Source organism: Medicago truncatula, chromosome 2 (assembly GCF_003473485.1).
Source record: "Medicago truncatula cultivar Jemalong A17 chromosome 2, MtrunA17r5.0-ANR, whole genome shotgun sequence".
In the NCBI taxonomy this organism is placed as follows: domain Eukaryota; kingdom Viridiplantae; phylum Streptophyta; class Magnoliopsida; order Fabales; family Fabaceae; genus Medicago; species Medicago truncatula.
Window position 1 is genome coordinate 38,633,538 of NC_053043.1, and position 26,398 is coordinate 38,659,935.

The 26,398-nt window shown below is 33.7% G+C and overlaps 3 protein-coding genes across 3 annotated transcripts; 1 reads left to right on the forward strand and 2 right to left on the reverse strand.

Moving 5' to 3' along the window:
- Window positions 1-636: 636 nt before the first annotated feature.
- Window positions 637-5,474, reverse strand: LOC25487265 (sodium/calcium exchanger NCL). The gene is made up of 7 exons (XM_024776523.2): window positions 4,921-5,474; window positions 3,326-3,511; window positions 2,520-2,701; window positions 2,183-2,328; window positions 1,698-1,974; window positions 1,211-1,519; window positions 637-1,098 (listed from the first exon to the last, which is right to left on the reverse strand). The coding sequence occupies exons 1-7, from the start codon at window positions 5,312-5,314 to the stop codon at window positions 850-852; spliced, it is 1,743 nt and encodes a 580-aa protein (XP_024632291.1). The 5' UTR covers window positions 5,315-5,474; the 3' UTR covers window positions 637-849.
- A 4,036-nt stretch (window positions 5,475-9,510) lies between these two features.
- On the forward strand, window positions 9,511-12,306 carry LOC25487267 (receptor-like protein 33). The gene has a single exon (XM_013609156.1). The coding sequence runs from the start codon at window positions 9,511-9,513 to the stop codon at window positions 12,304-12,306; it is 2,796 nt and encodes a 931-aa protein (XP_013464610.1).
- Window positions 12,307-14,705: 2,399 nt separating this feature from the next.
- Window positions 14,706-24,716, reverse strand: LOC112419107 (AUGMIN subunit 7). Its single transcript, XM_039831094.1, has 9 exons — window positions 24,583-24,716; window positions 23,790-23,875; window positions 23,168-23,229; window positions 21,949-22,040; window positions 21,711-21,836; window positions 20,829-20,919; window positions 20,036-20,143; window positions 15,295-15,393; window positions 14,706-15,076 (listed from the first exon to the last, which is right to left on the reverse strand). The coding sequence occupies exons 1-9, from the start codon at window positions 24,714-24,716 to the stop codon at window positions 14,882-14,884; spliced, it is 993 nt and encodes a 330-aa protein (XP_039687028.1). The 3' UTR covers window positions 14,706-14,881.
- Window positions 24,717-26,398: the final 1,682 nt, after the last annotated feature.

Consider the following 26,398-nt stretch of genomic DNA (forward strand, 5'->3'; position numbering starts at 1 on the left):
TCTAACATATTTAAAAGGTGTTGCGGTTTCGAACATGTGTTTCAACATATTATTATTATTATTTTTTTTTTGAAATAACATATTACATATTCTTAAAATCATCGTGACACCTATCAATCATCAACATTAATAGTACAATATTCTTATTTACTTGATTTAACTATCAATTGCATAGAGAGAAAACAAAACTTGGTGTTGTATTCATTGATATATGCAAGGTTCAAAGGTGATAATGTAGAAATATAAAATAAAAATAAAAATTGCAAGAGAATGAAGTGTTGGGAGAAAATGTTACCATCGATCAAATTTTGTTGATGTGTTTTGATTTCTTTAGTTGCTTCTCTTTTTCTTCTTCTTCCACTCCTCACACTAAAACCTAATATTTTGAACTAGAAAACCTACTACTCCTTTGTTTTTTGGTTCAAATTTATACTAAAAAAGATTTGCTTAGCTCTCTTTTTTTTTACTGGTGATCAGTTAGGTCATTTTCTATTTCCTAACTAATCTTCTGAACATTTGCATCACATCTTTAGCGTGGCTCTATTCAATAAACACTTTAGTCCCATTTTTTTATAATCAAAAGTTTAAGCACCTTATTTTGATTGACATCTAAAAGTGTTAAAAAACAATTTAATGGAATCCAAAAGATGCAATCACAAGTTTCTCAATGATGAGATTCAAAACACAGAATCACATACATATACCATCACAATAATTATTTTTCATAATTACCCTCACAATGTGTTAAATGATTCAAAACTGTACCCACACAACCGTTCTCAATCTCCAATATACCCTCAAGAAGGAAAAGAGACATACAAAACATTATATAAAACAACATCATTTGATCTATGACCAACCAAATTGATAATCAAGAACATAGACCAATGCCAGGGAGAAAGGATAAAGTAGGATAGCCGTTATAGATGTCCATAGAGGGAAAACTGTGCGGAAACTGGCAAAGGCGCCCATGACAATGCAAACAATGAGAATAACCAAAACTTCTGAAGAGAAGTCCCATGTTAATCCCCTCACATATACGAGTGCTAAGAAGACCGATAGACATAGCACATTGTTCATTGTTACTGCACCATATATCTGCAAAAAACAAAAAACAAAAGAAAGACATCATTTGTTAAATTCATGTCATACATGATACTAAATTCACGTGTATTAATGACAAAAAAGACAATTAAACAAGAAAACAAACCTCAGAAAATGTTAACGACGCAGTTTGCCTCTTATCACGACTAGCAAAAATTATTGCTGATACTGCTTCACTTGAATTGGTTGCTAGAGGTAGAAAAATGAAGGAAATGAAGAAAGCTGGAATACTTGTAGCATCAGAAAAGTTATCGACCACATCAACCAAAGGATCGGCAAATGCAGCAGCGATAAGAGAACCCAGTAAAAGGAACAGTCCTGCTTTGATGGAAATCCATCTAGCATTCTCCACACCTTCAGCACCTTCATCACTCTGACCCCCCACATCCAGAAGATCATGTTCCCTCTTTGTTTCCTGTAACAAAATAACTGTAAGACTTGGTGTACCAAAAAGATGAGTTTATACCACAGAAGTCTAGCAAAGTGGTTGGTGCGTAGAGTGCGCGAGTGATGTAAACGCCAAAGTACTGAGCTTCAATTCCTACTTATGAAAAAAAGGACAAGCTTATGAAGCTGAGGAAAGCACAACTTACCGTGTGAAAATCACTTAAAAACTTCACAGTGTGTGGACCAGCATCACCAGATGCAACCCGAGAACGCTGGGTCGCTAGAAGCCATCTACAGACTCCATTAACAAACTCTCCTTCGTCAATAAGTTGATTACGAGAAGTATCAAAATCTGCCATTATTTTTGTCACAGCGTCATCGTGGTCAAGGTCAATCTCCTCAAACTGAATTCCAACAACCAGTGCTCTCATTTCACCATGAGTAAGATGTCCATCTTTATTTTCATCAATTGTTGTAAACAACCTGTATATGCATATAAGAAGTCAGCAGCAACTAAAAGCATGGGAATACAAAAAGCAACAAACTTCTTCCATCAATTAAATGTAAATAAGGTGTATATGCGATTAAGTCGGCGGAAGCTAAAGGCACGGGAGTACGAAAAACAACAAACTTCTTTAAAACAAACACGTCTTAATTCTTAAGTCAAAGCACAAAGGAGAGAAAGCCTTACTTTTTAATAACTTCTTTATCGGGTTGGCCATCATCTTTCAGAAGCCTTCCCAATGAACGCATCTTCAAATGTCTCAAAAGTCCCACAATAACATGTTTGTGTTTAATATATTCCAATTTCCTTCTTTGTATCCAGGGCTGGAAAATCTGCACCATTTTTTCATTTTACTCGGTTACTAAATGTTTCAGAAAAAAAATAACAGTAGACAAATATTCATCCAGTGACCAGTATCTAGTTATTGAGAGTGCCAACTATAGAGTAAAATAAGTAATGTTTACCATCGGTGTTAAAAAAAATGGCACATGAAACACAAGCACACCACAAAAAAGGAAATTACCTGGTAAAGGCAATAAGAGATCAATAAACAGACAGAGACAACAAAACCAATCAAAACAGCCAAGTGCCTTCCAGAATTTGAATGGAGTATTTGTGGTAATTGGACAATCAGAAATGGAATGACAGATATAATCATAATCCTTGCAGCGTAGCTTGTCCAAATATCAGTACTAACACCAGAACCTGCAGGAGATTTTAGTAGAACTACGGATCAAAATGGATCGAACACTCCAGGCATGTACGGAACGGAAGACATCATAGTTTAAAACAAATTATAAACTACTAAGAAAAATGCAAATCACAGTATAGAGTCAACCATCACTCTTTATAGACTTTCAATCCTTTATATTGTAAAAAATTGCGGTCAAATACGTCTTATGCAACCGCAACCGCAATCGCGGAAACATAGAAAACCACGTCGAAGAGTGATTGCAGTTGTTAATAAGTTAAATACATCCAAATATCACTTCTTGTATGAGATGTTATTTAAAAAACACTTCATTTGCTTTTACAACAAATGGCTTTTAAGCTTTTGGGATACTTGGTTCGTAACATGATACCAGAAATAGCCTAGAGTTTCATAACATCTCAAAGAACAATCCAGTTAACAAATAATCACCCAGCATAAAAATAGTAAAAGATAAAATATAGTAAATGTTTCAGAAGACACTCCAGAACAAAGTTGATTACTTGGATAATCAGAAGAGGAGAAAAGAAAACACTATAATCTGAAGGCTAGGGTAGAAATAAGTTTGCTGCAGTACCTCAAAAAAATTAGGAGTGAATGAACAATATGAAATGACATACCAGTTAAATGGAATCCCCTAGTGTCTGTTGAATCTAGTGCAATTGAATCCTCAATGTCACACTTGCCTACAATTACACAAGTCCCCCATATTATAGTCAGAAGCAGCACTGTTGATCCAGCTAGCAGTCCCATTCCAACAGATACCTGACTTTGAGCAACTTCTGTACTTCCTGAAAGCCCAGACACTAGACACAACAAGAAACACAAATTAGGTATAAAAAATAAACAAACAAACACACACACAAGCACTAAATGAGCACAAATCCTCATAGATGAGATGAGAGCTACATAGCATCGACACTATAGATCGAAAATGTGTCAAATGTCAGACATGGGTCGGTCTCTAGCATGATATGGGCAGATGTGGTTACAATAAATACTTCTATTCTTTCAAATTATTATTGGTGTCTATTGTCAGTGTTGTATTTGGTATTCGTTTTTGTGTCGGTGTTACATAGGATGAGAGACTAAAAGATTAGACATAGAAAAAGAATTCAAAGCAAATATTATGTCCACATGATTAGAGAAAAAAATAAAAAAATATGTAGCACCGACACTTTGGATTGAAGGCGTGTCTGGTGTCTGACATGAATCAAAACAGTGTCTACATGTCAATGTGTGTATGGCGTCTGCGTTAGTGCACTTCATAGTCTTAGTTTTAATTCCATCTTGTGGAGTTCATAGATCTCGCATGTTTCACAAAAGTCAAGCACGAAAAAAAATTGAAAACGAGAGCCATAAAGAAAGGGAGAAAAAAGGATGAAATTTGACACAACGCAACATAGGAAAGCAAAAACTGGGCCAGTACAACACAGAATCCAACTAAGTTAATCAAAGGAAGCAGAAACTGGGCCAGTACAACACAGAATCCAACTGAGTTAATCAAAAGAAATATTCTCTTTACTGAGTCATATAACAAGTCAGAAATATCTCCACAAAACACCTTAAAAGAGAATATACAAAGAAACAAAACACAAAAAGTAACATTTTTGACATGAACAACAAAAGATTCCTGTTCATCCAAGTGACAGTGAACCAAAATCACACTCAAGATAACATAACCAATCACTTTAACTAACAAATCAAGTGATTAAGATAGAGAGAATCAGAACAACCAACAACAACAATCAATTCTTATCTTATTAAGTGGGGTCGGCTACATGAATCAAACGACCCCATAGTGTTAAATAAAAAAACCAAAATAACTGAAATTTTAAACCATATTAAAAATGAAAAATTCTTAATATTTTATGTTACAATAATAGATTCTAACTCCAACCTTCAATTTATAGATTTCATTTCAAAACCTCTACTGAGTGTGACAAAAAGCTACAAACTTTAACTTCAAATTGCAATCCATTCTGAAAGCAAAATCAATTCTACATGACAACATTCAAACATATCAAATCAATTCTAAAAGCAAAATCAATCATATCAGACAACATCAAACATGTCAAATCATCAACTGTACATACACACTTTCAAAAGTGGAACCAAACATTAAACAACTCTGAACGAAGAATCAATTTTCACTACGAATAATGAAATCAAAGAGAGAATCACTTTAACAAGTGAATTATGGTTAGTTAGTTACCAAGAATGAGCATGGCATCAGGAAGAGCACCAAGGATAGGAAGAAACAATCCACCAACAATGCCAGGACCTAAGATCTCAAGCAAAAGCTCACTTCCATTAGACAAAAACGTCGCAGCAGTATACATAAGAAATCCATACACTAAGATAAGGAACAAGTTTCCGAGAACAGTGGTGGTGCACGGTAAGAAACCATAGGTCTGTTCGCAGGTGGAATCAGCTTCTGTCGGGAGACGAAGAACATTGGAACCATCGGAGATTAGATCGCGTGTAGAAAAGCGAGCATGGGTGTGACTGCAGAGAATTGCTACCACACCGAGGAAGAGAAAGAAGAACGGTGGTGTGTGGTTCCGGCGGGAACGGGAACGAGGTCGGTAAGAGAAAGAGAGAGACATGATTGTGTGTACAACGTTGATTGGTTAGTGGAGGAGACACATATGTGTCTTTTTTTTGTGTGGTGTTGACTGTTGAGTTGGAATTGTAAGTAAAAAATGGAATGATATTACAAAGATTGAGATATGGACAGATGAATCAAGATTGGATTGGATTGAATTTAATGTGTGAGATTTCTATAGTTTTCTGGGCTTTATTGCATTGATTGTGCAATTAAAATGATGAAATGTTACTTTTTTAATTTCAAAAAAAAAAAAGAAATTTTACTTTTTTAATGCTTAATGATTAAGTTTGTCTTTGATTTTTTTTTTTTTGTTTTCTTTTAGTCTTGTAAAATTGATTTTAATTGTTCAAAATGAGGGTTAAAATGAATATTACAAAGACCAATCTCCATGTGAATAGATTACAAGGCTTAAATTGAGTTGAGCTCGAAATACTCAATAGGGTGAGAGCGTGCATTATGGTTGAAAGAGCTCTCACATGAGAGCGGAAGTTGAACCCACAACCTTGTAGATGATTCAACTCGTTACTAACTGAGTCAACATTCATTAACAATGAAATTACTTATGATGAAATAATTATTATATTATGTTTTTTGTCAAAAATATAGCAATATACTAAGATTTTATTGAATTCGTCTCGATGAATATTTTATAAATATCAAATTTTCATAATTTTTATGATTGATTATTAAATATATTTAAGTTTAAAATTTTTCTTTGGCATACATGACATAGTCAACTAGGTCAAATAATATGAAACGGTGGAGTATATTATGTTAAATGCATTTATGAATAGTACACCAAAAAATCTACTTATAACTTACAATGTTGTACTTGTTTCTTCCCTTAAAAATAAAAAGGAAGTTGTACTTATTTCTTATTTTCGCAGACGTTTGGTAGATGGGAAATACTTGGATGCCCTTGGTAGATCATGAATGAATGAAGGAACTCAAAGAAGTTAAGGTGGGAGTGACAGATGTAGGCCCGGGGGTGTTGAATTATTTATACTGTAGTACAAGGGCTTGGAATCGTCGGAGCTTGGGTTTCACTTCCACTTCCAACATGTCTGATTCAAAGATAAATGATATTTCCTATACAACTACTTTATACAACATTCGTTCCTTTTTAATTGTCATTTTATAACATTTTACATAAACCAAAACAATCAATAAATATTACTAATTTTTATACAATAATTGATACTTTTAATATAATAGTTTTATTCATTTAATATCTCATTTCATATATTTTTTTCTCTGTAATAAATAACTAAAGGTAATATTGATAAAACAACATTTAAAGTTGCATTGAACTTTGAAAGTGACAGTTAAATTAGAACAAAAAAATTCTCCAAAAATGACTCTTAAAAGGAACTGAGGGAGTAATAGTTTTTGTGACAATTTTTTTATCATACTCATATTACGTATAATTTTACTTTCTCTCTCTATTATTTTTTGATTTTCGTGTCAATATTTATTTTTCTTTTTAGATTTATGATTGTTCCTAAAAATTGTCACACAAATGGTTGTTCAATAACACAGATCAATCTAAAATTGGGTCACTTCTCACAACACTTTTTTATAAAAATTGGATTAAGAAATTATTCTCTATAAAAAAAAAATTATAAAAATTATCATTTTAGATCCTTAAACAATGTCTTAGAAGAACTCGTTAGCATATTTTTTTGCAAAATTTATAAGTCAAGTACTCATCAATGCCATGATTATATTAATTTTTAAGCAAAAGTTATTTATTTTGATTTTTAAATAATATGTTAGAGGCATTTGCTACCATTTTTGTTTTGTTTTATTCAAACATCGAAATTGAAAGTGCAATTCAGTCGGTTTTCGTGTGTCTTGGTGATTTGGAAAGAAATAAATAACAGAATTTTCAATCATTGTTATTCTGTACTATTAATTTTTTATAAATCATATGTTATATCTTGTATCGAATCTATTATTTTATCGTATTTTTATAAGATTATTAATAATAATAATAATAATAATAAGTTACAATTTGTAATTTGGATATCAAAAAACCGATCCAAATTAAATCGGTTTAATTTGGATCGAACTGATTTTTTAAAATTAATCATCCAAAGCCAAACCGAAACGCATATAATTTTATCTTTTGATCGGATGAATTTTTGCCTCAAAACTGATTCAAACCGGAATGCGAATACCCCTACTCACACACACAATATTATCTCCATTCAACTCTTCCTTCTTCATATGCAAAAGATAGTTGCTTTTTTGGCACGAATCACCATTCTGCATATTTTTTTCTTTTTAATTAAATAAGTGGCCTCTATATTTTATTTTATTTTTTATAATTAGTAATTTTATTAAAATAGTCCAACAAGTGGTGTCTATATAGACATGGTTTTTCTTTTGTATGTTTCTACGATTAGCAAAGTGTGATATTGTTTTGTTTGACGTTTAGGTGTGGTGTTGTTTGATTTTCATCTTATAACAATGTTTGTTTGATTTGTTTAATTCATATTGTAGTGTTTGACATTGTTTTCTTTGATTCATATTGTTTGGTGCCTAGTGCTTCAGTCAATCAAAAGAAATTTCAAATGTCCTATTTTCGAACAAGAACGTCAAAAATAAAATTCTACCACTAATTTCTTCAGTTTTTGTTTGCAAGCAAACCTTGTTTCTCACGTCACATTATGTAATTATGTAAAGTCCACATCCACATTGAGAGAACCCTTGCAAGTTGCAACCATTCACGTCTCATCGACCGAAGAAAATATTATCATTCTTTGGTCATTCTCGTGTGTCGGCAAACAGAAAATATATGGACTCTCTAAACTCAAAAAAAATCTGGACAATAATTCCAAAATAAAAATCTGATTATGCTTAATATTTCTAAGTTCTAGAGTTTGTTGGTCAGTAACCATATAACACGAAATAACATTTCAAAAGTCTAGACCATGATAAGAAACTATAGAGCTAATGGTTGTCCCGTTCAAAAAGTAGGCACGTATGAAAAAATAATCGAAAAAAATGTTCAACCATTATATTTTACGTGTGAAGTTCCGATACTCCAAAAATAACGAAGTATCGGTGTTCAACACGTATCTGACAATGATATGTATCCGTATCGAATAACACTTAGGTGACATAGAGTTAGGTGACATTGGTGACATTGGTCAACCACGATGTCACAAGTAAGTTTTTTTTATCTCTCTTTCATAAGCATTGTGACATTATGATTGGCCAATGTCACCAATGTCACTAAACTCTATGTCACCCAAGTGCTATCCGTATCTGATACGTCCTGATACGTATTGGGGTGAGCAATTAATTCTTATTTTAAGAAAAAGGCCAAATCGTTTTTGATACGGATGGTTTGTACTTCGGATACGACTGACTAGTTGGATATGTGCTCGGTACATGATTTTTCCTTCTTTTTTTTTTATCCACGTCTTCTTTCTTAATTTTTTTTCCTTTTAAAAAATATATAAAGAATCCCACGAGACATAGCACTCAAAAAACAAATGAACCTCAAAACCTAGTTTCTCGCGAGTCACCACCGAATGTGATTCCCTCCTCTCAACATGACCGTTGATTGCCTCCATCTTGATATCAAAAACACTGATTGCCTCGGCTAAAACCTCCGATGAATATTAGACTATGACGTTCTTTTTTGATAACCAATTACGTCTTTTTTGTGGGGTACTCATGATGTTTCTTTGGGAAAGTACTTAAGATGTAATTATCATTTGTTTGCTCATTTGTTACAAAAAATAGTAAAAGGGCTAACTTGTTGCAATTAAATAACTTAAAAATGTAAGTGGTACGAAAAATAACTTAAATGATCAATTTATTACGATTAAAAAACTTAAAACCTCTGGTGTAATTTAACCTATTAAATATGATTTTTTCTAGTGGTGTCTTATTGTGTGCCTCCCTTAAGCTCAAAGTCCTTCTCTACTCGTAGAAATAAGTACACCTTTGTGGGTCAATACCTAAAGAGTTGAATTAAGTTTGAAAATAGGTTCATGTGACGGTGTAGATTTTGGTGAGCGGAGAGTTGAATTAAGTTTGAAAAAGATAGCATAGCGTCAAAGATGGGCCAAAAGAATGTATAAATGGTAGAGATATCATATGCTCAAAAGGCAGAAACACATCTTCAAGCTTAAACCATTTTTTATAGCAATTTTGTTTTCTCATATATAGTTATCTCCAATGAGAACAATTTTGTTGCTTCCCTTGCTACCCTTTTGCCTCATAAACCTCATCATCAATATTGTTTTTGTGACTAGTCATTCTATTGGTGATCAACAATCTTTGTTGCTTCAATTGAAGAACAACCTCACATTCAACTCAACCATCTCAAAAAAACTTGTTCATTGGAATATAAGCAAACCTTGTTGTGAATGGAATGGAGTAACATGCAACAACAAAGGACATGTTATAGCTCTTGACTTAAGTCATGAATTCATCAATGGAAAATTTCCAATTGAGATCTTCCAAATACCCTCACTACAAGTGCTTGATGTTTCTTATAACCTTGGTCTTCATGGCTCTCTACCAAACTTTCCACATCAAGGATCTTTGCACAACTTGAATCTTAGCCATACAAATTTTTCAGGACCAATTCCAGATTCTATTCACAATTTGAGGCAATTGTCTACATTAGATCTATCAAATTGTCAATTTAATGGTACACTTCCTAGTTCAATGTCTCATCTTACAAATCTTGTTCATCTAGATTTGTCATTCAACAACTTCATTGGTCCTCTCCCATCTTTTAATAGGTCTAAGTCCCTCAAAGTTTTATCCCTCAATCATAATGATTTCAATGGTACAATTCCATCAACTCATTTTGAAGGACTTGTAAACCTCATGAGCATTGATTTAGGTGATAATTCATTTGAAGGAAGAGTCCCTTCAACATTGTTTAGACTTCAATCTCTTCAACAACTCATGCTTTATTACAACAAATTTGAAGGGGTGTTAGAAGAATTTCCTAATGCTTCTATGTCATTATTAGAGATGCTTGATTTAAGTGGAAACAATTTTGAAGGGTCTATTCCTATGTCTACCTTCAAACTCAAAAGACTTCGTTTGCTTCAACTTACCAAAAACAAGTTCAATGGTACTATACAACTTGATGTCTTTGGTAAGCTTCAAAATTTAACCACACTTGATCTTGGACACAACAACTTGTTTGTTGATGCAAATATAAAGGATGGAAGTGAAGCATCATCATTTCCTAGTTTGAAAACTCTCTGGTTACCTTCATGCAATTTGAAAGCATTCCCTGACTTTTTGAAATATAAATCCTCAATGCTCTACCTAGACTTAGCCAACAACCAAATTTCAGGAAAAGTTCCAAATTGGATTTGGAGATTTGATTCTATGGTTATTCTAAATATTTCCTATAACTCACTAACATATTTTGAAGGGCCTTTACATAATCTTAGTTCAAATTTGTTTAAACTTGACCTTCATTCCAACCAATTCCAAGGCCTTGCTCCAACTTTTTTGAAAAATGCAATCTATTTGGACTACTCAAGCAATAGATTCAACTCTATTAACTTGAGAGACATTGAGAGTCACATGCCTTTCCTATATTATCTCTCTCTTTCAAACAATAGTTTCCATGGAACGATCCATGAATCCTTTTGTAACATTTCAGGTCTTAAAGCACTGGATCTTTCTTATAATAGCTTCAATGGAAACATTCCAATGTGTTTGTTAAGAAGAAGTAGCACTCTTAGGCTACTAAATCTAGGTGGCAATAAACTCAATGGTCCTATTTCAGATACATTTTCAAAATCATGTGATCTAAGGTTGCTTGATCTTAGTGGAAATCTTTTGAAGGGAACCTTACCAAAATCTTTGGCCAATTGCAAACACCTTCAAGTACTAAACCTTGGGAAAAATCAATTGATTGATGAATTCCCTTGCTTCTTGAGGAAAATTTCCTCACTAAGAGTCATGATTTTAAGGACAAACAAGTTGCATGGCAATATTGAATGTCCTAAGACCAATGGAAATTGGGAGACACTTCAAATTGTTGATCTAGCAAAGAACAATTTTAGTGGTTCATTACCACCATCATTGTTACAAAGTTGGAAAGCATTGATGATCGATGAAGATAAAGGTGGCAAGTTTGGTCATTTATTTTTTAATCTCTATGATAACTTCAACCCTACAAATGTTCAAACTTCAATAGTAGATCTCAATAGTGAACTTCAAATGAAGTTAGCTAAAGTTATAGCAGCAGAACCACCTTATTTGCTTGATCACATAGTCTCTCATATTTTTGAGGAAGGTGTTGGTCTTAGAACTTATGAGGATTCAGTTACAATTGTTAACAAAGGTACAACAATGAATTTGGTTAAAATCCTCATTGCTTTCACTTCACTGGATTTCTCATCCAACAACTTTGAAGGACCAATACCAAAAGAACTTATGAATCTTTCAGCACTTCATGCTCTTAACTTGTCACAAAATGCTTTCTCAGGTAAGATACCTTCTTCTTTAAGCAATCTCCGATATCTCGAGTCCTTAGATTTGTCCATGAATTCCTTAAGTGGAGAGATTCCTACAGAGCTTGCAAGTTTATCATTTCTTGCAGTCATGAACCTTTCATATAACCACTTGGTGGGAAGAATACCAACTGGGACACAGATTCAATCATTTCAAGCAGATTCATTTATTGGCAATGAAGGGCTATTTGGACCTCCTTTGACTCCAATTTCCAATGGTCAAAAAGGGTACTCACCAGAACCAGAAGCATCTGAAACACATGATGAGAGTTCAAATATTGATTGGAATTTCTTGAGTGCTGAGTTGGGATTCACTTTTGGTTTTGGAATTTTGATACTACCCCTTATTCTTTGGAAGAGATGGAGGATGTGGTACTCCAAGAAGGTGGATGACATGCTTTATAGGATCATTCCTCAACTTGATTTTGTACTTGAACATCATGGAGGAAAAAAGTACAGAACTTTAAGGTGGAAACCATACTGAATATTCTAATTTGTACTCTTGCCTTTTTTTTTGAGTGTGAAAATAAAATAAAATAAAATAAAAACTATGTACATTCATATCTTGGTCTTGAACCTAATAAGCAGAACATGCATTAACTTTTGATGCTAGTATATAGTTGTCAATTTGATGAGCAGCTAGACATGTATGTGTAAGAACGGAAAGTTCATGATTGCAATCAATTTTAAAAGGTTAAATATGTTTTTCTTTTCCACACCAAATTCTTATGGGTTTGTTTATGAGTTTACAAGGGAAAGAGAGGACTTCAAAAAGGAAGGAAAGAGCTTTGAGGAGTTCATTTTCTTCCCAAAATGAGAATGTTGGAGGAGGATTTTGTAAGGCTTAGATAAATTCTTTTTTTTTTTTTTTTTGTGTAGAGAGGCTTAGATAAATTCTTCATGTTGTTATAATATTTTCATAATTAAAAATATATTAATCTTAGAGTATTTATGTATTATTCTTTACAATAATACTCTTCTTAGGTATCTCATCTCCAAACTCTCAAACCGAGCTTACAATTTGTATTGAGCAGTAACGTGTCTCATCCCCGACTTCCGAAACATGTCATTTATTATTTCGAGAATTCGCTTGTAGTCACTCTTCATGTCTCACAAACAACATATTTTAAAAGAAATGGGTTCGTCAAAAAAAAAAATTATACATTGAAGTAAATATGAAAAATAATTTTCACCAAATAAGAGAGAATTGGAAAATAAATTATTTAGATTAAAATGCTTAAAATTAATTTTATTTTTTAAAAATAAAGATTGGATAAGGTGGGAATACTTTTTTATATTACTAATAATCATAAATATTACGGGCTAAGGGCCTATCCAAAAAAATAATAATCATAAATATTTTTGGGTTATGTTAATCGGTGCCTCCAGGACACTGGTTAAGGTAGCAAATATAGTAACATCATATTGAAACTTGTGCAGTCAACTTATTAAAGTCTAAAATGTATCCTGACAAAAAAAAAATGTTTAAAATGTATTTCTTTTAATCTAAAACTTTCTTTTTTTGGTTTCCTTAACCAGTGCCCTGGAGGCACCGGTTAACATTACCCAAAAACATAATACTTTTACTGATGAAAAGTATTACGGTAAGATTGAAACCAATCTTAAGAAAAACATAATATCTTTTTTTTTTTAAAAAAAAAAACATAATATCTAAATATAAAAACGTACATCAATTTAAGAGTTTTTCTATTTACACCCCATATTTTTCTGGTTACACCCAAATTTTCTTAAAAGTTTTTTATAATACCAAAATTGCCTTTTTATATAAATTTTCTTAAAACCCTAATTTTATTCATTGTCAGTGAGTTTCACCCTCTTTCACCCCACAAAGCGATCGATCAAACAATTTGATGTTCAATATCAATCTCCATGAAAATTAAAGAGTGAATCAAAATATTTTTCATCCATACTCAATTGGATCTAAGTAAGTGAATTTCTTCTTCTATTTGCTAGTTTCAATTTTTTTCCTTCAACTGCACTGATGCACTGTACGATTACAGTTTTAATTTACATTGGCAAGGTTAACTTAAATTCAGTTTAAGTAGGTTATGTAAACTGAGTTTACATGAACCTACTTAAATTGAGTTTACATGAACCTACTTAAACTGAATTTACATGAACATACTTAAACTGGGTTTGCATGAACCTACTTAAACTGAGTTTACATGACCTACTTAAATTTAAATTTAGTGTACATGACCTAACTTACATAAACTGAGTTTACATGAACCTACTTAAATTAAGTTTACATGAACCTACTTAAACTGAGTTTACATGTGCATACTTAAACTGAGATGACGTATAATTATTGAATAAGATTGAACTTTTAGATGTACACTTAAACTAAGTTTGCATGATCTACTTAAACTAAGTTTACATGACCTACTTAAACTTAGTTTACATGAACCTACTTAAACTGAGTTTAAGTTGGTACACTTACTTAAATTTAGTTTAGATGACCTACTTAAACTCAGTTTACATGAACCTACTTAAACTGAGATTAAGTATATACACTTAAACTCAGTTTATATGACCTACTTCAACTAAGTTTTAGATTGAATTTTATGAAAGGGTAATCTTGTCATTTTGGGGTGCAACCATGATTAACTAGGGTGCAAGTAGAAAAACTCTCAATTTAATTCTAAAAACTGTGGGTTAAATGTGTTAACCATGTAAAAAGTTGTCAAATTTAGGTGTCTCAAATTGATGTTAAAATTAAATTTCTATTTATAAAAGTGTACACATCACTGGACCAATCTTATCCTATGGTAAATCAAAACATCGGACACACATTTACAACCATTGTTGCGATTTTAAAATAAAAGAAACTGCAAATTATAAACGACTTCATTTGGGCTCCCTTGAATTAGTCGGTCTTTGAACAGGATACCGAATTTCCAAAAATAAATAAATAATCTGTTCGCATAATATAGAGCTGCAGACTTCACACCACATCGTCACATCTTATGTCCACAAATATGAATACTATGCACAACAAGATCACATTCCAAAAGAATAAAGACTAACTCATTGTTTCATCAAGTGCTCATCTTATTTCCCTGTTCACGAGCAATGGAAGCAGAAAGAATTCCAAGACTGCGATTTAAGTCAGTCAATGCAGATTCACATTCAGAGATTATTTTTGTGACAGAAGAAGGCCCTTCAGAAGTTTCGGAAGATCGAAAAGCAAGAGCTGCGTGTGAATCTCTAAGATTTCGTAGGTTCCCCAAAAACTGTTGCAAACAAACAGATTCATATAAAAAAGAATCTATCGAAATCAACAAGATTATTATTCAAAACATGGTTACTTTTAATTGCTCGTTTCTCGCTTGACAAGAAATAACAGCAGAAAAAATTGAGCAATGTTTGATAGAAAGGTTAAAAAACATTGCTCAATTTCTGTAAGGAATCTTTAAACTTTTAAGATGTGAGCCAAGCATGGAAACGTTACCTTCAAAAGCATTTTGTAAGCTTCCAATAGCCGATTGGCAGCTGGTCCGAATCCATGAAGTTGTGGAACCTCCATCATGTGCGTCCATGGCCGGATTTCCTACACAAAAGCAATTGTTTATAATCTTCCCCGGATCTTCTGTGCATATGTTAGGGGCATATCAAATGAGAAATTTGTCTTATAGATAAAATTAAAAACAATATTGACCATGCAATCTCACATGACTAGTCAAAATTGAAAATTATTTAAAGATCAAGTAATCACACAAAAAAGTAGTGTTTTGCACGCTTTAAGAACTCTCCTTCAATATTTATTTATGACAAAGCATAACTTCTAGTATTAAATGTATACATGAAAGACACATTATAAATTAGCTTCATGCATCGTTCAAAAAAGGTCCTATGCTACATAGATATGTCCTAGCATCAGGGGCACTTCCTCTTCTTCAGCACAATTTATGGATGACTCTGTTGAAACAACTTTGAATATGCTAATATTAATGGAGGAAGGAACTCCACATGGTGCTGGTCAGGGTGGAAGTGAGTTTAGTTGAGCGAAGCTAGGCCTAACTCAAGCTCGACTCACCTAAAGTTCCGGTGCTTCTCAGATATAATGGAACTGGTAATTGGGCTGCATAGCCACCGGTATACCAATTCAACATACTTACATTGGGAGATAAAGATTCCTTACTTTGAGTTGGCAATCTCAACCCAATAAAGTGCTTCACATTTCCAAGATATTTCATCCCAGTTTGAGCTGCTAATTTTCTTTCAAGATATGTTTATCAACATCATTGTCACCAAATATGATTATATAATCCACATCACTGCCATGGCTCTGTCTAAATCCCAATGACATCACACTCTTGGTGAAAAACCAAGCAAGAGAGGATTGCTTCAGTCTGTTTAGTGTCTTTTCTAACCAGCACACTTGGTACCTATTATTTGAGTCATATTCAAGTGGAATCTACATGAATACTTCATTTGCCAAGTCTACAAGTGAAAAGGATGTTTTAACACCAAATATATCTAGTTTCCATCGAAAGTAAGCTGCAAGAGCAGAATATTATCGGTACTTAGGGATGTCAATTTTCATCAGTACATGGGGATCCCCAGTGGCGGATCTTGAAATATTTTCTTGGGGGTGCCAGAATTGTATGAAATATATATTTAGTTGTTTCGTGAGAAGGATACTATTGTTAACTGGTCCAGTGGTTTTCCACTGCACCTACTAAGTTCTAATATACATATTATGCCTAATCTAATATATATAGAATATCTGGGGGGTACCATGGCTCCCAGGGGTCCCTGGGAAGATCCGCCCTTGGGGATCCCTATAGGAACTTCCCTGATTGGGACCCCCACAGCGGGCATTTTTCTCTATGATGACAGGGACTGGGAGAAGGCAAAGTCAAAATATAAGTCCCTACAACTATTTTATGTTGTCAGTCCCAGATTGCAGAGGAGCCGGCATAAAAAATGGGACTGGGGGATGGCAACTAATACAGCAACTTATGCACCATTTCAAACTCGTAAGTCAACTTCGCCTTTATACAACGCCCTATTACTTTTTGAGATATTAGACATTTGAACAAATGTGAGACCATATGTAGTATGGTTTCTAATACTCAAAACGCAGAAGTAGATAAATTTGCTTCTGAAATAAATATACCTTAATAGAAGCATCACTTACTTTCCTCTTCTTGCACTCTTCTAGTTCTAGATACCTCTCATAGTTCCTTTTCCAATGTCCGGTCTGACCACAACAGAAGCAGGCGCCCTTCTTTCTCACCCCGCCCACAGGTTTCAGGCTAGAAGTACTTGGCTTAAACTTCTTCTTGCCCTTGTCCTTCTTCTCCTTTCCATTTTGAGCCATCAAAATGGTCTTCCCTTTTCCTTTTTCGAGAATCTGCTCAGCAGTTCTCAACATGCTAGCAAGCACTAGGAGACTCTTGTCCATATTGTTCATGATATAGTTCATGACAAATTGACTATAACTATCCGGCAATGATTGCAGGATCAAGTTAGTGGCCAATGCAAGGCCCAAAGGGTAACCCAATCTTTCTAGGTTCTCAATGTACCCAATCATCTGGAGCACATGAGGACCAACTGGGTTTCCTTCTGCCAATTTGCATTGGAAAAGAGCTCTGGAAATCCAAAACCTTTCATGTCTTGTTTCCTCTTGAAAGAGCATCTTGAGGTTTACGATCATATCGTAAGCCTCCATGTTCTCGTGTTGCTTTTGCAACTCTGAGTTCATGGTAGCAAGCATGAAACAACCAATTTCTAGTGCATCATCATTATGCTTCTTGTAAGCATCTTTGTCAGCCTTAGGGGCAGCAGCAGCAGGTGCTTCAGGAAGTCGATGCTCAAGTACATACAATTTTTTCTCGTGCTTGAGGACAATCCTCAAGTAACTGTACCATTCCGGAAAGTTTTGTATAGATAATTTGTCCTTTTCAAGGATAGATTGCAGTGATAAGTTTCCTGATGTCCTTTTCAGGCTAGAAGTACTTGGCTTAAACTTCTTCTTCCCCTTATCCTTCTGCTCCTTTCCATTTTGGACCATCAAAATGGTCTTCCCTTTTCCTTTTTCGAGAATCTGCTCGGCAGTTCTCAACATGCTAGCAAGCACTGGCAGACTCTTGTCCATTTTGTTCAAGATGTAGTTCATGACAAATTGACTATAACTATCCGGCAACGATTGCAGGATCAAGTTAGTGGCCAATGCAAGGCCCAAAGGGTAACCCAATCTCTCTAGGTTCTCAATGTACCCAATCATCTGGAGCACATGAGGACCAACTGGGTTTCCTTCTGCCAATTTGCATTGGAAAAGAGCTCTGGAAATCCTAATCCTTTCATGTCTTGCTTCCTCTTGAAAGAGCATCTTGAGGTTTATGATCATATCGTAAGCCTCCATGTTCTCGTGTTGCTTTTGCAACCTTGAGTTCATGGTAGCAAGCATGAAACAACCAATCTCTAGTGCATCATCATTATGCTTCTTGTAAGCATCTTTGTCAGCCTTAGGGGCAGTAGTAGCAGGTGCTTCAGGAAGTCGATGCTCAGGTACATACAATTTTTTCTCGTGCTTGAGGACAGTCCTCAAGTAACTGTACCATTCCGGAAAGTTTTGTACAGATAATTTGTCCTTTTCAAGGATAGATTGCAATGATAAGTTTCCTGATGTATTGATTGTCATGGCAATCTAAAAACAGAAACATGCGAAGTATAAGTATCATGCAATAAACATAATTAATACGATCTTTTATTAAATATCCACAATTTTAGTCAAATCAATGACCTTAAAAATGATTCAGATTCCAGTTAAACCCATCACAGTTTTTCTAGTGGGTCAAGATTCATATTTCGTCTAGTTTTGAATCAACTTTGCTTGAACACTCAATTTGGCTAGTTAGGTGGAAAATACTTTCCAATTATATCGCATACAACTCTTGTACAGTTGCTAATGACACTTACCTAAATAATCTTACTCCCTCCGTCCCACAGTAAGTGACCCACTTGTAAAAAAAGTTGTCCCAAACTGAATGACCTATTTCACTTTTCAATGCAATATTAATTACCTTTTTCCAATTATACAGTCTAATTAATATTAATTTCATCACTCCCAATTGAATGCCTTCCATGTTGTATTATGATTTATGATGATGGTGAATGCACCAATACTTGACAAGGATACTTAAAACCATTTTTCTCTCTTTCACTTATACACTTTTCTTAATATGTGTGAAATGAACAAATGGCTTACTCATTGTGGGACGGAAGGAGTATAAGTTAATAGTTAACTCTGAGCTCTTCAACCCTGTTGAAAATTTTAAATTAGCCTAATCATACCCAATGGTTCACATTTGGATGTTACAAATATCCTATTGTGTCATACTAGTATAGATAATGGCATCCTGCTTTGGTAGACCTACACTGAATCAGTCCTAGTCTTGACAAGTGTCATGCATTGGAAGACATACTTTTATGAGACTTAATATTAACTTTGGAGAGATTTTTAATTAAATTTATCTCACCAAACATGCATCATTTGTAACTACCTAAACAAACCACCTAAAAGTATGCATCATAAATGTTTGGTGGCTGGTAGCCAAACTGGCAGTTAGTAGTAACTATATGCGGAATAAGGGAGAGAAAAGAGGTAGGCAGATTTGTGAAGCATGGATCCCCTTTAATCACCATCCTCCTTCCTTTATCTTCAATAAACTCCTTGAAACTAACCTTTATCTCTTCCAATTTCTCTCAACGCTCCAGCCCCAAAATGATGTCTACCTCTACCCCATCTAGTGCAAATAGGTAAAAGTCATGTTGATTTTCCTATTCCTGAACCTGTACCTTTAACCCCTTGAATTCTTACATTATACATGTCTCCCACTTTTACCAAATATGGTGCTGTTTCCTATACAGGCAGACCAAAGTTGGCTAAATACATAGGGTTAAGTATTCCAAATAGAAATTTATAGTTCATCAAATGCAATGCATACAAAAGTACAAAACCAATAGTCTTTTATCAAAAGAAAAACGCAAAAACAAAACAAAATCTAATTTAAAAAAATGCAGTTATAGTCATAGTCATAAACATTCTTCTATGCCCGTCCTTTATTTCCTGGAAAGATTTTGGTGCCTTTCAAAGTTTCACACACTCATTCAGACACAAATACAAACCAGCCTTGATCAAAAATAGGGTTTGCAAAATACATTAGAATAAATCCTGATCAAACCTTGGTGTAAATCAAGTTGAATGTTCTAGCTGTTTGTAGGAATGATTCCAAATATGTCCGCAATTGGGATTCCACCTCAGCATACTCCTCATCTGGGTTGTAAGCATGCTACAAACATGATAAAAAACAAAGAAAAATGTATTGACAACTCTCTTAACAGAGGCTGGTTCCTTTTTACAAGATAATACTGCAAGCCAGAAATAATTAAAATGGTAACGCAATACCCCTGGCAAGATGATCAATAACAAAACAGAAAAGGATAAACCCAATCTTGAAAGAGAACTAATACTATACCCGAATAAATACTCATTCTCCCCCCACTGCATTCAGGATTCCCACATCTCTTTCCTACTCTCTCACTCCTTGCTTGCCACCTATTCCCTTCTCCTCTCATACACCCTTAATCTTGGTTTGGACCCAATTCCCAGACAACCCACATCCTTGTCCCCTTTTTTACCTATCCTTCAGTACACATTTCTTATGGATGGGAAGATGGGATTCAATACATACTTGAAGGTTCTTTTCTTGTCCATTATTTCCTTTGCACTTCCCTGTCACCCAATTTCCTATCAGTGGACGGTGTGAATCCATGGAAAATAGGGCCTGGTCCATTACGGCAAGGGCCTCGGACCAAAATAGGCTTATTTTAATGATATCAATATCATGTAAAGTACAAAACATCAATAAGGTTAAAAATATATGGCTACTGAGAAAAAACGAGAAAATTTAAAGTTTCAGATTAAGTTTCAGATTAATTCGAAGACAAAAATAGGATTTCAGATGTTTAGAAAACCTTGGACGCCAAGTCATCAACTTTTTGTTGAAGATTCAACAAAATCTTTGATTGTTCAGAAAGCTTTGACTCTAGCTCAGAAACATCTGGCCTGGAAAGAGTTTAATTAAATAAACAAAATGTTGCTACAACTTATGTGATAGAAAGTTCTGTTACATGTAAAAGATAAATCTCTCCAACTTCCGATTATAAATCAGTTTATGTGTATCGAATGAATAAATTCAACAGTCAGACCCAAAGTGTGAGCAGGATTTTTTATGAACTACTTAAGACAAGGAAACAGATAAACTTGAAACCAAATAAATCATACAAACAATGGCATCATTCTTTAATTCTCAGATTTTAATGTGAGTGCATATGAAGGTTATCTACTTGTAATTTCTTAAAGAAAGCAAACAAGTGTCAGTTTCTACCAAGCTGAGTTCCCATGTGATAAAAAGAAGTTATATTGACAAAAATAGTGAATATTCAATTAAGAGAGCATAAAATATTCTCCAGGACATAAAGAGGTTAAAAAGAATGTTAAATGGTTTTGATCAGTTTATATTCTCATAATGCTCATATTCATGGAGAATAAAATTACCAAACAGCAGTTTCTTGTGCATAAATCACAGTCTGAAATGTCATTATCATATAGTTTGAATATTTGTCTCTATTTAACTCAGCAACATTTGACATGAACTATACACTATGCCAATCCAGTTCAAAATATGTAGTAATGTGATACACATGTTAAACACTATATCAGATGTTACAGTAATAAGCAACTTCAGATACAAATGCAAGCCCATCATAATGAAATGAAGATATGTTCCTCTACTAGAAATCACAAATTGAAAAAGTAAAAATTCATGATAATAAAAAGAAGCAAGAAACTTTTACAATGGATATATTGACTGAATCTGAACATCTGCAGGAAACAATTTATAGTCTTCCGAAAATATTTGTGCCTGTTTTTCTGCAATGGAATCTATCAATTGGATGTCCTTGGCTACCTGCTCATCAACACTACAGAAATAAGAATGCAAACCAAACTTATGTCAACACCAACTCTGCAAAACCTTGACTGCAGAAAGAAAGAAAAACTCGTCATTTTGAAATATATAAGACCAAGGACAATCTCCATTCTGGATTATCAGCATAGATAGTTGCCTCCACTAGATCTACAATAAGACGGAGCATTTCGGTGCGCTCTTCATAGCTTCCATGTCCCTGTTACATATATGCATAATATCAAGGTCAAATATAAACAAAATGTGTATTGATTCCTCTATAATGCATGGCACATCACATTCCAACAAAAACTTAAAATTTTCATTTTTAACTATAATAATAAAGATGGTACACTATTGAATTTTAATTAAAAAAATATTGAATCTCATAGCTAGCCTATCAACAACTCCCTTTATTTTCTGACATGCAAGAATCCTTTGTCTTCTTATTATTAAACATTAAAGATTTTCTAAGCTTTGCTCGGAAAACTCTCCATGGTTTAGCTATAAATCATTAGTGGCACATGTGAGTTAGAAACAAATTAAGACAGAAACGGCCAATTAATTCACGTGGTTTAGCACATCAACTGATTTTTCCAAATTTGCCTGATTGCCCATGGCATCCACTCTTTCTTCCATGTGCCCTTATCTTAGAACAACTATCTCTCTCTAAAAACCAAGACAGGGACCATCTCTTAAGACTTAATCCAGGAGACGCCTTTAAAATAAGTAGATTTCCCTTAAAATAAGTACTAACTGAAAAGGAGACGCCTACAAATAAAATATTCAAAAGCTATGCACAAATAAAGACAATAGGATAGTAGAAAGCAATGTTGTCAAGATCAATATCTTGCCAAGGATCAGGAGAGGGTAGCAAGATCCTACAATGTAATATCATAACAAGGATTGTAAGATCCTACAAAAATAATTACTTAGGATCACAGGGGGTTGCAAGATCTTAAAACGTAAGATTGCAACATTTTTTTAGGTTTTCTGCAATTTCACTGTGATCACCAGGCTCAGGTATAATCGTGAAATCGCATGACCTTGCAATTTAAGTCACGATTATAACAGCCTTGGTGGAAAGAAAAGTAAAGAATAGAGCAATAAGTATCTTGTTGATAGTAAGAGCAAGACCATATTTCCAACCGTTTTTATAAGAAATTAAAATGAAAATGGGTGCATAAAATATCAGAACCATTCAGAAATGAAAAGGCTTCATATAACAAAGTAATATCAAGAAATTTACACTTGTCTGTAAACATGCATCCAGTTGCTAGCCACATAGACTTCTTAAAGAAACGGATTTGGCAAAAAAATAATAATATAAGTAATCAAATGACTAACTTGAATGGCTTCTGTATCTACAGTTGTCGTAATGCCCAAGAACTTAGCAATTTCAGCCAAATCTGCACATTTAAGCCATAAGAAATAATGTTACTGAAAGGAAGCTATAGTCAAATGGTGCATGAGAGACAATGTTGTTTTAAAACAACAAGTCACTAAACATGTTTGTAAATTGTAATGATATATGACAAAAGTAAAGTTGACACTTGACAAAGCAATGACGACAGGAAGAAACTCGCAAGTGAATAGTCAGTCAACACAGCTACATAAAGAGAGGCGGGAAACTGATTAGTTTGCCAGAGTTTACAGGAAAAAATGATTAAAAGAAAAACCGACCAAATGTCAATAATCATGGAATAAAAGAGCACCTATTTTGTATTCTGTATAAAAGACATAAGCCACTTTGCAGGGTATGAACAGAATAGTACAAGAATATCGCAGCATTGATAGTTGATTTTGAGCAGGTTGATATAAGAAACTGAACACCTTTTTTCTATTGCTATGTACAAATACAGAATTAGGAACAAAGCACAAAATTTGTTGCAATGAAAGCTTATATGCTGGGCTATATCAACAAGGTCATTTTGGAATTTCTTTAAAAACGGGGAATGAAAACTCGTACACTGAATTGGAGCAGTCTCCTCATCACGATCAAGTGCATCCCCTTGTATGTTTTGTTGGGAAAAGGGTGACTTATCACCTAATAGCCTGGTGCAAGTACAAGAGTTCAGGTCATTTCGTCTTAACAAGGACAGGAATACATCATCACAGAAGTGTTGGCAGTACTGTTGCAATTGCAGACAGGCTGGAACAAGGTAATTTCAAACATTATGAAATGGGACCACTGCAAAGGCCATGCAAAAATTCAAAGAGTAGTTCCTATTTTATAGAATCACTTTCAAATTTTCAACTGAATTAATTATGCCTTTATCAATACCTTTCATTACTTTACATCCTTTTGGTAACCTATAACGATAAGTAAAGATAAATACTATAACAGATAAATTTGAAAAAACAATATTGATTGTAAACAAATTAAAGGCTGCAAACTATTTCAAATCTCATGATTTAATCAACATGATTGTCTATTTAAGAATAGAAGTAATAAAATGGAGTGCATGACAACTTGGATTGCAAATCCAATATCACCCACATGATATTGATGCGGAACAAAAAAATTGGAGGGAGGGTACTTACTAAACCAAGAAAATCCAAAATAAGTTTATATTCCAAATTTTCAATTGCCCATTTTTCCACCCTCCTACTTTTAGCTCTGGATGGCTGCTAAAAAATGTGCAAAAAACAACTACTCAAATCTAAGATCTAAGAATTCCAGTTTCCATTAACTTGTTTTCAAAAATTCCCTCATAGCTCAAAATGAGAATCGTGATTAGCAGTCAAAGAAAAGAAGATACCGAAAGAAGAGCCATTCCAAAAGGGCATAGCGCTCCATGCTAGAAAATAGGAGAGACTGTGCAGGGGCATTCGCTCGTGAGTAATTTAGCATTGCCAATTTCTTCTGAATCGCTTCCATTTGCCTTGTTACCATCTTCTGTGTGAACTTATTTAGTTTTCTTTTTTCACTTCCTCTTTAGTGTTTACAGGGTTCGTGACATTCTATCCAAGAAAGTTTCAAAACAAGCACTTAAAATATTAGATGTATTATATAGGTTTCTAATTTGTACATGCATTTTCTTTAATAATGTTAGTAATACCGAGAAAAGAAAAGAAAAGTAATGAACATATCAAATTGCAGCTATATTGGCATTGCCAAATAGTGGTGTTGTCAAAAGTAATGAACATATCCAGCAAAAACAAGGATTCATATCAAATTGAAGAATGAACATATCCAGTCAAAAGTAAAAACATGTTTCCCCAAAATCGATGTTGTCAAATAGCGACTATATTGATGCTATATCATTGTAAAATTTGAAAAATCGCTATTATTCTGCGATACACTATTTAGTACAAGTTGTTATCAAACAGCGCTATAAAGGCGCTATAGAGTTGTAGCATAACGGAATTTAAACAAACCACTCTTTTCCGTGAAGCTCGGTTTACAACACTGTGAAAGATATACTTACATACATACAAAGAGTGGTTCAGTTTATAACTATAAAAATTACTATTGATATATGAAACCGTTAACCACATTCTCAAATTGAAATGAAAACTAAAATTGCGATACAATCCTGAAATTAGTGTTAATATTGGGAAAGGGAGAAAAAGAACGGTAGAAAGGAGAAATTTGGGAAATCGGAAATCGCTAAAGGAAAGAAATGTTACCGTAAGAGCCAAGAGAAAAAGACGTGAGAGAGACTTCCAATGAAAAAGTGTGTTAAAAATTCTTTATTCAAAATTTATTTAATAAATGATATATTTAGTTTATATTATAGTTTAGGTATATAATCTATTCGAGTAACTTAATAAAAGATTATTCTATTATATTTAGGACTAAGGAAGTTTTTTTTTTTTTAATAGAGTGATGGCTAAAATATGAAGAATTCTAAACAATTCGGTAGCATATTTACTATATTTGCTCTCTTTAGAATATTGGCATGAGGGAAGGCTTGCTCCCCCTCCACTGCATTGAGCATTTGTAAGGACTAAAGTATGAAGACCACTGCATCAAAACTTTTGGGAGAATTTCCAAATATTAACACGGAAATGTTACAGTTCACTAAATTAGTGGTTAAGGTGGAGATTTTTGTTTTGTTCTTGGAATGGCATCAAAGTTTTATAACCTTCTTGAAGCATTTCCAATGAGTGTGTTCCATAAGTTGATAACAAATGACTTGGTCTTTTCCATATCTTAATTAGTCGGTCCATTCGAGGAACTTGAATAAGATATGGTATCTTGCTAACATTGAGTAGAAACATTACTTGTTTTTGTATTAATGCATACAAAAACATTACTTGTTTCATTCTGTGCTATTTTATACTATCCTATAGTATAAAAATTACTCGTTTCGTTCTGTGCTATTTTATCCTATCCTATAGTATAATAATTTAGCATGTTCTTTTTCTATTAGAAGGTAAAAGTAAGAAGCAATGAGCATGTGATTGTTTACCAATAATAACCATCCAGCTCAATTTATTCAAGATAGGGCTGCCTGAAATTGCAAGTGTTCCTGATTAATCGACAAATAGTGTCCAATGAATATTTTGAGCCTTTTTTTGGCTGAACAAAACTTTATTTCTCCTTTGCCTTTTTTGTTGCAAAACCATAAT